Raw genomic sequence first — 13,734 nt, 5'->3', positions numbered from 1 at the left:
GTCAGGCATGCGGCAGTGTCGGGGTTTGGTCTGCCAGAGGACGTGGCAGCATGCTGACGCTCGGGCAAGTCGCGCACGGTGGGCCGTGCACAGTCCACCCTGCACAGCACGTGTGCTGTACAGTGTCGGCACCATAGGTGTCTGCTGCTGCTGCCTCTTGCCGGTGGCATGCGAAAGATGAGCTGCATCACACATCTGAATGGGACAAGGAATGTGGACACAGAACTGCGGAGGCTGCAGCATTGCACAGGTCAGGACCCAACAACAATTTTGTGCAGCTAGCCAGGTTGGGGGTCTGCAGGCACAAGCCTACAGTGGCTCACAAATATCTAGCCTCAGCGGTCTTGAAGACGGATGTGCACTTAGGTGTATGCAAATGACATATCAAGGATGACAAGTGCTATGAAGTCAGAAACCCAAGATACAAATCACCTTGACAGTGTACAGTAAGGGAGGTGCAGCTGTAGAGGCAGTACTCGAGTGCCTCACCCGACAAGTTTAAGGGGGTGGTCTGCTTGGTACGGCCCTTCAACAGAGAATGGGCACGGTTCTCCTGCAGCTTTTATCAGTCACGGATGTGACCAAAAAGCAGTGGCAGCTTGTATGGTTCAGTCCCACTACTGCCAGCTGGATGTGGTCTTGGAGGTGAAGTCTTCACTCAGGCATCAGGCAGCATATCATGATTTACCGAGCAAGTCATCCTGTAACTAGCGAGACCGTCATTCCGTTGGAATCAGAGATGCAGATGAAATGACCAGACATTGAGACTGACACTTCTGAAATGGGGGATTTATGTTGGACATAGTGTCATTGTGGGCGTGAATGTAGTCATCTGCCCTGATTATCTGGCAGTGTCACAGGATTTGTCCCCACCGTGGTGTCTCAGTTATTGTCAGTTCTCCCTACCTTCACACTTTCCATCACTGCTAGGATACAGTGGAGTGGTTGAGCATGGATGTTACATGTTATTATTCGGTATCGCTTGGCTCACAGAGTGATGTATTGGATGCTGTCATACTGTGCCATTTGCACTCCTCACTCATGGCTTGGCTCAGTGTGGCAATATGTTACGAGTGGAGCCCTGCCTTCTGCAACATCAGCAAGCTTTGCATGCTGCAGATACTGATAGTGACATATTGTATGAACCAGACCTGATTCTCTGCCATCTGTGCCAAGTAATAATTTTACAAATTTATGAGCACATCTGGGAATTGGATGTGCTGTGCAACAGTATGTTAGCAACTTTGGCTGCAGAGGTGGGTATACAGTTTGTCTGGTACATACCCAAACCACTAGGTCAAATCAGTCAAATTCAGTAAAATATTTCTAATAAAATTTTTATTCCTTTAGGATACAACCCATAAGCTTGGTATTCTCAATAATTGTGATCAATGAACAAAGTATCCAGAAAAAATATAAAGCAAATGATTTTGTGGCAACCTTATATTATGAATACTTATTTGTTGCTTATAAGTGTCAAAGCATATGAATGTGTCAAAGTACATGAATGTGTCAAAGTATATGATTGTGTCAAAGTATATGATTGTGTCAAAGTATATAAATGAATTGTCAACTTTACTGACCTATATAGGCAGCACACCCTGCTGTAGAAGGGAAAAGAAGAGAAATGGTAGAAAAATGCTCCTGCTCGAACACAAATAAGGCAAATATGCCCCTCTTTAAAAGACTCTGGCAGAAAAGTGGGGAACCAGCTGCCCAGCCCTTATTCCACCTTCCTCACCAAAAATTTTACCATGCAAACATATTCACACTTTTTTGTGCAGAAAGAGACAGTGATAGTGGAAGAGAGAGGAGTGTTGGTGGGATGTACTGCAATAAATGGGAGAAAAAGGAGACAATGGGAGAGAGATATATACATAGATAGTGGCAATGAGAGGGTGAGGCAAGATAAACTTGATAATATGATTTAGAATGTTGTGTGTGAAAAAGAGTGTGAATATGTCCGAATGTCAAAATTTTTTGTGAAGAAGGCAGAATGAGGACTGAGGCAGCTAGTTTGTCAGAGTCTTTCAAAAAGGGACATTTTCACCTTTTTGTGCCATGACATGAGCATTTTTCTGCTGCTTAGTATATTAGTGAACTTACATCCAAAAACTGTGTGTCCAGTAATCTGTATGTTCTCCACTCTGCCTGCACAGCCTATTCCTCTCAGATAACACCAAGTTTTATGTATTCCGTGAGACATTGTAGAGAGATGTAAGATTTAACACAAGACCTAAGATCAAAATATAATGACCAGGAATTTTATGTCACCTCTCCTTATCCAGCCAGCCAAATACTGGCATCTTTGCACCTTCATATCCTCCTCGACATATTGTTGAGCATCGCAAAAGTTATGCTTACACATAAAAACTGTGTATCCAGTCAATCTGTTTTTGCACTACCATGCCTTTCACAGAGATCTATGCAGCTTCATGTCTTCCTTGACGTCTTGTGGAGCATCAGAGAAGTTATACTTAAAAACATTTCCTCAACACTTTTGCACAATTCTTTGTTAGTGTTGTACAGACATTGAGCCACAAGGGGTCCAATTATACCCCATAATAAACGGTCTGGCATGGAAAGGTCTGGGCTTTATGGTGACCCTTTTAACAGGGCTAGATATGCTAAACCATACTCGATTCAGCAGCCACGAAATTGTGTATGGAGGAACTTTAATTGCCCATGATCCATGAGTCCCTTGTCTTCAAGCTGAGGTATAACCACCTTTGTAACATGTCCAAATAAGAATTTCCATTCACCTATCCTTCAAAAATTATGGTTAGGACAGATATTGTGATGGCATCCAAGCCAATATCAAACATGCGGCAAGCTCCTTTTCAACTCTTGCTTTTCTTAGACCAGAAAACCACACTTGTTGTTTGTGAAGTGTGACAGAGTGCACGTTCTTCTGAAAATAACGTTCTTGAGTGAGACAGAATTTTGGGGTGGGAGAAGGGGTGATTGTTAGGCTGCAACATGCTGCTGCATGTAATTCCAGGTAATTCATTCAGAAACTTTAGTCTGAATTCTTTCACATTAAAATATGTTTTTACTGTGGTCATGCATTGTTCAGTACAGAACAGCTTCTCTTCTACAAATGCATTCCATTAAAGACTGTTCCATTAACTGGGTATGGTGGCATGTTTTCTCTCACATTTTCTTACATATATTATGTGGCCTTTGTCATTTATTGACACAATAGCATGTTTCTCCAAGTCAAGCTTGTTGACTGATGAATCTCTAATCTATCTGGTGTGAACTGTTGAAAAATCATGGTTGAACACACCTGTATTACCCAATTTTTATTCAGTTTCAGTCATTAACAGAGCATCTTCAGATATATTAATATCATAATCAGAAGTGTGAAAACTTATAACTACACTCCTGGAAATTGAAATAAGAACACCGTGAATTCATTGTCCCAGGAAGGGGAAACTATATTGACACATTCCTGGGGTCAGATACATCACATGATCACACTGACAGAACCACAGGCACATAGACACAGGCAACAGAGCATGCACAATGTCGGCACTAGTACAGTGTATATCCACCTTTCGCAGCAATGCAGGCTGCTATTCTCCCATGGACACGATCGTAGAGATGCTGGATGTAGTCCTGTGGAACGGCTTGCCATGCCATTTCCACCTGGCGCCTCAGTTGGACCAGCGTTCGTGCTGGACGTGCAGACCGCGTGAGACGACGCTTCATCCAGTCCCAAACATGCTCAATGGGGGACAGATCCGGAGATCTTGCTGGCCAGGGTAGTTGACTTACACCTTCTAGAGCACATTGGGTGGCACGGGATACATGCGGACGTGCATTGTCCTGTTGGAACAGCAAGTTCCCTTGCCGGTCTAGGAATGGTAGAACGATGGGTTCGATGACGGTTTGGATGTACCGTGCACTATTCAGTGTCCCCTCGACGATCACCAGTGGTGTACAGCCAGTGTAGGAGATCGCTCCCCACACCATGATGCCGGGTGTTGGCCCTGTGTGCCTCGGTCGTATGCAGTCCTGATTGTGGCGCTCACCTGCACGGCGCCAAACACGCATACGACCATCATTGGCACCAAGGCAGAAGCGACTCTCATCGCTGAAGACGACACGTCTCCATTCGTCCCTCCATTCACGCCTGTCGCGACACCACTGGAGGCGGGCTGCACGATGTTGGGGCGTGAGCGGAAGACAGCCTAACGGTGTGCGGGACCGTAGCCCAGCTTCATGGAGACGGTTGCGAATGGTCCTCGCCGATACCCCAGGAGCAACAGTGTCCCTAATTTGCTGGGAAGTGGCGGTGCGGTCCCCTACGGCACTGCGTAGGATCCTACGGTCTTGGCGTGCATCCGTGCGTCGCTGCGGTCCGGTCCCAGGTCGACGGGCACGTGCACCTTCCGCCGACCACTGGCGACAACATCGATGTACTGTGGAGACCTCACGCCCCACGTGTTGAGCAATTCGGCGGTACGTCCACCCGGCCTCCCGCATGCCCACTATACGCCCTCGCTCAAAGTCCGTCAACTGCACATACGGTTCACGTCCACGCTGTCGCGGCATGCTACCAGTGTTAAAGACTGCGATGGAGCTCCGTATGCCACGGCAAACTGGCTGACACTGACGGCGGCGGTGCACAAATGCTGCGCAGCTAGCGCCATTCGACGGCCAACACCGCGGTTCCTGGTGTGTCCGCTGTGCCGTGCGTGTGATCATTGCTTGTACAGCTCTCTTGCAGTGTCCGGAGCAAGTATGGTGGGTCTGACACACCGGTGTCAATGTGTTCTTTTTTCCATTTCCAGGAGTGTATAATGAACCACCATGGCTCAACCCAGCATCTCCATTTGACTGTAAAACATGACCATGTATTGCATCCCCTAACTCTGTGACAAAGCACATGACAGTCAACTATGACACATCTGCATGCAACTATGATTTTTAAACTTTTTCTTTTTTTTACAGAGTAAAAGGAAGTACAAAACAAACTATTTTTCGTATGACCTAAGATCCTCACCTCAGCCTCCTCCTTACCCCTACCACACGGTTCTCTCTCTCATCATGTGCTGCTGTTCCCATTCTGGCTTCAGCTGCCAGAGACTGTGATCACGAGTGTGTGAATTGCATTTGCACATGCACATGCACATGCGTGTGTGCGTGTGCCCATGTTTTTGTCTATTTACCAAAAGCTCACATTCTGGCAGTCTTTTCATTTTGCCTGTCTGCGACAGCACCTCCGTTATATGGTGAGTAGCAACTATCCTTTTCATGATACTGTAACATTCCATCCTGAATTTTCCATGTTTGATTTTGACCAAAGATCAGAGTGGATTATATATAAAATGTGCAGCTATAAGACTTCAGTCACAAGTTGCACTGCATTCTCACAATGCAACTTGAGAATATGAAAAAGAGCTAATAACCCTGAGCCACATAATTTTTTTATTCGATACACAATGTAGTGAGTCATTCACTGTAATAAAGTAATACAGTAACAGGCAACCATTACATTTATCAGAATTAATTTATGTTACAGTATTGTTTGAGTTTTCTTTATTTTGAGCATTTAATTCTTTATGTGCTGATTTCTTACCTTTTTGCATGCATCCCTGTTTTCTTCATTTCTTTCACATTCCAACTTGCAATGTTTACACTGAGGAATGGGTAGTAGCTTCTTTCTTGGTAGAACTCTAGTAGTTCATTTCTTAATTCTCGTTCATAACACTCAGGCTGAAAATGAACTGAGCACAACTGTGCAGTTTTCACAGTCACTTTCTCCACACATTTGCACTGTAGTATCCACTGAAGTTGCAAAGTGCTCATCTTTGGTAAAACTGATCAATAAGGTTTGTCATCTTTTGGACAATATCAATGTGCTGTGCTATGGCACAATTACAGTGACCCTTGCTCATGACTGATACGAAATGAATTATTTTCCTTGAATACAAACCATGACTTCCATGTTCTGCTGAATGCACAATCCCTCTATCCTCTACATGAATCACAAAGTACCAGGGCATATGGGAATTTGTTGCTTTCTGCGGGCAAAAATAGTGTACCTCATTTATGTATACCATATTAGTATCCTCCCCTGAGAAAGAGTGCTTATCCTGTACTAGTGCATGTGTCTGCCCTCAGTGTGGTGTTGCTGTGCATGTTTGCTTGAATTGGTCGCCAGCTGTATCAGTGTGGGATATCCGCTAGGGGCCGCCTATGGGAGGCGTGCGTGCAGCACATTCTCAGCCATGCCATCTGCCGATGAATTGCGCATATGTATGTGCAGAGCAGTGCTGACTGACTGACCCCTCTGTGTTTATTCAGTTGTCCTGCTCACATCAGTTGTTCCAAGTCTTGCTTCATGGGGATTCATGAGAGGCTTATTTCAGTTATTGTTCAGAGGTTTATGAATGAAGCCATATTTGTGTTACTTGGATTGGTCTCGTGTATTACTTGGTTACTACATGATTGGCGACAAGACTGGGACTGTTTCTGCGTGTGCAGTCTCTAGGTGCAGTTTCACCAAGTTAGTCATTATGTATGCTGTGCTTCCTGCTCCGATTGAATAGCTTACTTTGGCAGTGACCACTATGTCAGCTTCCATTAACAGACAGGGTTCTGTTCCACCAGTCCATCCACCCACTTTTCCTCCATATGATGACTCAGTCAAGGATTGGTAAGCTTATGAAAAAAGACTGAGACAGCATTTTTTGGCTTTTGGTGTGACAGATTCATATTTGGGCAAAGCCTTCTTCCTCTCCTGGATTCCACATAAAATCTATCACTTTTTGTCACAGCTGGCCCCTTTACAAGAACCGGTTGCTCTTAATTTTGATCACATGTGCTGTTTATTGTCCAAATCTGTTTATTGTCCAAATACCATCACAATCAAACACACGTCAATGCAGCACAAATTGAATTCAATCGATACGGCAAGAAATCAAACCAGTTATACAGTACAAGGGCAGCTGAACTTCATAGCCTTAGGTGTAAGTGTCAATTCTTTACTGATACCCATAATGATTCTCATGCAGACACTCTGTTTGCAGAAGTTTTTCAAATAGCACAATATTCTGAAGTTTCTCAGACAACAGGTGACCAAACTGAAGCATGAGGCAATGTAGCAGTAATGTCATAAGATGTGCTCACTAAGCCGACAGATGGCTTGCACAAGGAAGCTGCAGTGGTGGCAGTAAACATGCAGGCCTGGTGCCGCTGGCTCCAGCAGTCACGACCACCATAGGGCCATCAGCGTTCTCTGTTTCCATCTTGTCCTTTCTTTTTTGTCCAGCATGAATGTTTCACATGCCCTAAGCATTGGGCTACTCATAGTGGTTGCCAGAAGAAATGCTACATCACCTCTGCGGGTCATTCTCCAAAGGTTGCCCAGGACATGGAGAAGAACGTAAACTGCATGACTCTAATGCTTGTAACTTCTCCCAAGTTATTTATCGAGTTCATTGTTTTTTTCGCCAAGTGCTCCAGCCACACTCTATGAGTGTAGGCTCACCACCATTGACACTAGTCACAAGGAAACATGTCAGTTGAAATGAACAGAACATTGAGTTGTTGGGACAATTTATAGTGTCTTCTTCTTACAAGTCAGTGGTTCATTCCATTATGTTTTTGGTGGTTGCTCATGCTGGTGCCTAGAACTTTTCAGGATGGATGCATTTCATGCATTTGGCTTTTCTATCATTGACACAGTTCACCATCAGAGAAACATTGCCTCTGTGGCAACTTCAATACTACCGTCAACATGCAGTCAATTGTGGATACATATCCTTATCCATGCCAAGAGGAACTGTTGGCAAAAATGTTGGATGGCCAGTACTTTTCTAAAATTAATTCATTTGACGTGTATCTCCATGTTTCTGTGGACAAAGAGCCTCAGTGAGTTCTAATTTTGAACATTGCTTCTGGGCTGGAGTGAGCGATTTAGAGGTGAGAGCAACAGGTTGTTTGGAGCCTTCAGCATATCCGTGCACTAGGACTGAACTGAGGCCATACTGTGAAGCGTCAGTCACCAAAACTATGTGCTTGTCCAGAGAGAACCTTCCTTTTGGTGTGGCTAGTGGCCCTGCTATTTTCCCATGATTTTTGGAGCAATTGACTATGCCTATCCTGGGTCGCATTAGCTACGTTCTCTCTGGACAAGCACATAGTTTTGGTGACTGATGCTTCACAGTATGGCCTCAGTGCAGTCCTAGTGCACGGATATGCTGACGGCTCCAAACAACCTGTTGCTCTCACCTCTAAATCGTTCACTCCAGCCCAGAAGCATTACTCTCTGTTGGAAAAAAGAGGCTCTTCCCGTAGTCTATGCTCTCCGGAAATTTCAAATTTTTATTATGGCTCCGAGTTTCACCTTATTACTGACCATAAATCTCGGTTTCCTTGTGTAACCCTTACACTTCCTTACCTGACAAGGCAGTAAGCTGCCCACAATTCTGGGCACAGTACACGTCTCGTTACAATTACGAAATCCACTTTCGACTTATGTCTAAACATGCCAATGCATATACCCTGTTACACCTTTCTGTGGGTCCTGGATTTTTATCATGAAGAATTGCTTTGATTCATTCTTGATACTGAATCACAGTCCACAGTCTAGTGTTTCCCAATTATGAGCAGTCTAGTGTTTCCCAATTACGAGCTCACACATAGCAGCTGCCGTTGCTGCTGACGCATTTCTCTACCAGGTGGTTTGGTTTGTTCAGCAGGGTTAGCCAGATAAACTGCCAGGTCAGGCTTCAGACCCCAGTGCAACTATTTTTTTCCTTACAGTATCACATCTATGTTTTTAACAGTGTTTTGCTGTTGTCAACAGAAGACGTCTCTCCCAGAGTAATCATTCCCACCGTGAGTTTCTACAACTTTTCCACCACAGCCATTGGGGGAGTTTCATGCACTAAACTGTTAGCTAGGAGACATGTTTTCTGCCCATGGACTGATGGCAAAATTGTCCATTTTGTAGCAGCTTGTGAGCAGTGTGTCCAACAACAGGCAGCTCCCAGGGCATCCCTGCCCCTCTTGTCCACTTCCCTGTCAACAATGGAAATGCACTCATGTAGACCTTGTGGGTCCCTTTTCGAATTTCTATTGTGTCTCGGTTTCGGAGGCATTTTCCGAGTTTCCTTACATTCTCCTGCGTATGTCGACATCTGCCGAGATCCCAACTGGTACGCTTTTGAGGGTGTGTTCTATTGAGGTGTTGTCTAGTATCTTAGTTTCCAATAATGAGTTTCCGATAATGGGCCTCAGTTCATTTCTGAGGCCTTTCAACTGTTTTGTTCCCTTCACGGCATTCATGTTACAACTCCACCATTCCACCCTCAGCCAAGTGGCAAGGCAGAACGACTAGAGCTTATGTTCAACTCCAAAATGAAAAATTTTGTTGTGGATTCTTCACTGGATGAAACCTTTCTCCGTTTCCTGAGCACTTATCATTTCATGCCTATGGGGGTGTAGAGCCCAGCTGAGTTGCTCTACGAGCTGCAACCACACACGATCCTCCACTGTCTGTGACATGGAGCACACCTGCCACAGTTTGGTTTGTCTGGCCACTTTGCGCAAGGAGTGCCAGTGTGGGCATGAGGGATTGGTCAATGGCCCAAGTGGATACCAGTCACTCTTATCTACCACCACGGATGCTGTCTTGACGAACACCGACGTGCATGTGGTGCTCCGCTTTGATCTGTTGCGTGCCCGCACACTGCTGGAAGTTACCGGTTCACAGATGCAGCTGCAAACATCGCAGCCCACTGTGCCACCCTTTGTCTCGAGCCTGTCATCGCCTGCTGTAGAGGCTGCCTCCTCCACGTGCAGTGCCCTACGGTTCCAGCTTCCTGGCACTGGGCGCCAGTCCATCTCCAGTTTCGGCTCCATTGCTTCAGCCTGCTGTTCTGTTTGGGCCACCTCCACAAGCACCCTCACGATCATCGTTTTAGTCATCATTACTGGTGGGTCCAGTCCCATCTCCTCCACAGTGGGACCTGCCTGCTGATGGCAATGCAGAGATGGCAACGGTATCCTCCCTGATGCTGTCATCAGCCACCGCCTGGGCCCATCACCCCTGGGCGTCCCTGCACGTTACAGCCCTGTCCTCCGGTTTCCACCCAGCACATTGTCCCCTGCCCCCTCCCCCCTCCATCAGCACTAGCTAATACCGCTCCAAATGTGACGGATGTCTGTCTCGTTGAGCTGCTGGTGTCTCCTCCATCACCTAGGTGCCCACTTTACATGAGGGAGGAGTGTGCTGTATCCTGCTACCAGCACACTCGAGAGTGAGTGTGCAGAGTGTGGTGTCGCCGTGCATACGTGCTTTAATCAGCCGCCAACTGAATCTGCATGCACCAGCCATTAGAGGCCACCTGCTGGAGTGGTGAACACGGCGTAGCCTCTGCCGCACCATCCGCTGGCAACTCGTGCATATACATGCACAGAACAGCGAGGACTGACACTCTCTATGTGCATCCAGTTGTACTGTCTCTTGTTACATGGGGATCCATGAATATCTTATTTCCTTTATTGTTCAGAGGCTTATGAATAAAGCCATATTTGTGTTATGTATGGATGAGCATTGTCCATTTGAGAAATAACAACACAATTCTGTTGCACGAGAAGTAACACATGGTAACACAGGATATCTGTGATGTTTGCTCAATCAGAGTTTCCACAATCACTACTAGCCGTGACCTAAAGACTTATCCAATAGCTCTCCACACAGTGCTGCCAGGAGTAACACTGCTGTACCTCTCAAAAATATTGGAAGAATGGGGACTCTCGCCAGATCGATTTTGAATCAGAAACGGGAGGTGAGGCTAACATGGAACCTGGGTTATTCATCAAAAACTAGAACATGATTGATAATTTCTGAATTTTTTGGCTGAAGAAGATTGTGATTTGAAGGTCTTCCATTACTATTGTGAAATTAATACGATTTTCAGAAGATGTAACCACTACCCTCTTAAGTGCCTGTTGAAAGTGTTTTTCCATTTGCCACAATGGCAAAGCTTCCAAAGTCAAATATGTTCTGATGAAATATTTGAAGAAAGAATTGTTGAGAAAAATAACATAAAAGCAACAAAATGTATTTGTGTGTTATACGTGACAAAAAATTGAACCAGTAAATATTTATGCAACAAAATGCATTTGTGTGTTATACGTGACAAAAAATTGAACCAGTAAATATTTATGGATACAAAAATTATCTTCTGTTGATACACCTTTCATTCATGAATAGTGATTACGTATTTTATTTACATAAATGAATAATTATAAGAACATATATTTTTCATCATTCAAATGAATTTTGCTCATCTCTGTATAATAAGTACGTTTGGTTACCAGTGTGCCAACTATCTGATTTGGCATGCACCTTACACTGTAAAGGACTATACATCACTCCAAATGTGTCACCTACTGAGGCCAAATCTGTGAAGAAGACTGATGGAAAAATCATCAGTCGAGATGGAAGATTTTGTATTTGCATGTCACCTTGTAGCTCGCACTGAATGCAGGGGAATGGATATTCTTAATTTATAAATTACGTTCAAAAATTGTTCAATAGAAATGAGCTCTACATCTTTGTTATATGTTTCGTAGACCAGTAGGTGCTTCCAGCATTCACTTATTTTGTACAATGTACTCAAAGCAAAGCAAAACATCTGCTTCACAAGAGCATCTCCAGTTACAGGACAGGAAAGATATATACTGACAATCAAATTTAAGTTAATGTTTCTATTTGCAGTCCTAAAAGGGAAAACAGTATTTATGTTCCAACAAAGTTACTGGATCTAATAAGTAGTTACTTGCACAGTAAAGATAGCCTTAATTATTTTACAATACTTACATGTGCAATAAGAACATAAATACTATTATGGATTTTTCTTGCCATAAGATTCATTAACATTTATGTTTTATGTGTATCACTGTTTGTAAACAAAAAATGAATAAAATTTACAGTCAGTTGTTTTGTGTGTTGTTGTAGGCATGTGAACACAATACAACAGGAGGTCACTGTGAGATATGTGCTGCTGGTTACTATGGAAATCCAGAACAAGGAACACCTGCTGATTGTCAACCATGTGCATGTCCACTTCTGCAACCGAGCAATAACTTCAGCCCTACATGTGAAGCACATGGCAGAGATGATTATGTTTGTACCAGTTGTCCCATTGGATATGCTGGCAAGCATTGTGAGATGTTAGTTTATATTTGTATTATACAGCTTAAAAGGCTAGTAATGGTGCTACATAGAAAACATAAAAATGAAAAATATATGTAGATGGAGTATTTTAATTTTATTCCTAATGTGCTTTATTACAGTTTTTTATGAACATCTTTTCTCATTTCTACTGTACCATTTTGAGCTAAGCTTCTGAGCGACTTACCAAGACTCCGTTCACCACCTTTCCACACATTTTGTATCCATTATTCTTGTAGTTGGTTGCACTGATGGTCTAGGGGTAGTCTCTTTGATTATTAATCAAACCATCCTTGGTCCTGGGTTCGAAACCCACCACCGCTGAAATTTTGATTAATAATCAGCATTGGTGGCCAAAGACTTCTGCCATAAGAAGTCATCCTCATTCTGCCAACGGCCTTGTAAAAGAGGTTCAGTGCAGTCTCTTGTCTTTGGGCTAGGATATTGCCCCTAAAGGCAGAAGAATCAGCAATGATCAACGATGTGAGGATGCAGAAGGCAATGGAAACCTCTGCATTAAAGACATGTAATGTGTATCCACAGGACATGCGGCCTGTAATTGAAGAAATGCCATGATGATCTCTCCATTGGCAAAAGATACCAGAATAGTCCCCCATTTGGACCTCTGGGAAGGGCTGCCAAGGGGGAGGTTACCATGAGAAAAAGATTAATTAATCAAAGAAAGGATAATGTTCTATGAGTCGTGGCGTGGAATGTCAGCAGCTTGAACATGGTAGGGAAACTAGAAAATCTGGAAAGGGAAATGCAAAGGCTCAATCTAGATATAGTAGGGATCAGTGAAGTGAAGTGGAAAGAAGACAAAGATTTCTGGTCAGATGAGTATTGGGTAATATCAACAGCAGCTGAAAATTGTATAACTGGAGTAGGATTCGTTACGAATAGGAGGGTAGGGCAGAGAGTGTGTTACTGTGAACAGTTAAGTGATAGGGTTATTCTTATCAAAATCAACATCAACATATACCAAAACTGACAACAAGACATCACAAGCTGAAGATGAAGAGATAGAGAAAATATACGAGGATACTGAAAGAGTAATGTGGTACATAAAGGAAGATGAAAATCTAATAGTCATGGGAGACTGGAATGCAGTTATAGGGGAGGGAGCAGAAGAAATGGTTACAGGAGAATATAGTCTTGGGACAAGGAATCAGAGAGGAGAAAGGCTAATTGAGTTCTGTAATAAATTTCATCCAATAATAGTGAATACTCTGCTCAAGAATCACAAGAGGAGGATGTATACTTGGAAAAGGCTGGGGTGATACTGGACCATTTCTGTTAGATTACATCATGGTCAGACAAGAGATATCAAAATCAGACACTGTGTTGTAAGGCATACCCAGGAGCAGATATAGATTCAGACCAGAATGTAGTAGTGATGAAGACTAGGATCAATTTTAAGAGATTAATCAGGAAGAAGCAATACACAAAGAAGTGGGATACAGAAGCACTAAGGAATTGTGAGATATGCTTGAAGTTCTCTAAGACTACAGATACAGCAATAAGGAATAGCTCAG

The 13,734-nt window shown here is 43.7% G+C and overlaps 1 protein-coding gene across 1 annotated transcript in view; it reads left to right on the top strand.

The window, feature by feature from the left end:
* Positions 1-13,734, top strand: part of LOC126485073 (laminin subunit alpha-1) — a 715,911-nt gene that overhangs the window by 84,172 nt on the left and 618,005 nt on the right. The window contains exon 10 of the mRNA XM_050108676.1: positions 11,984-12,198. Coding sequence (XP_049964633.1) covers positions 11,984-12,198 — 215 coding nt within the window. The remainder of the gene's footprint in view (positions 1-11,983; positions 12,199-13,734) is intronic.

This window comes from Schistocerca serialis, chromosome 6 (assembly GCF_023864345.2).
Source record: "Schistocerca serialis cubense isolate TAMUIC-IGC-003099 chromosome 6, iqSchSeri2.2, whole genome shotgun sequence".
NCBI classification, from domain to species: domain Eukaryota; kingdom Metazoa; phylum Arthropoda; class Insecta; order Orthoptera; family Acrididae; genus Schistocerca; species Schistocerca serialis.
This window is presented reverse-complemented; position numbering and strand designations above follow the sequence as displayed.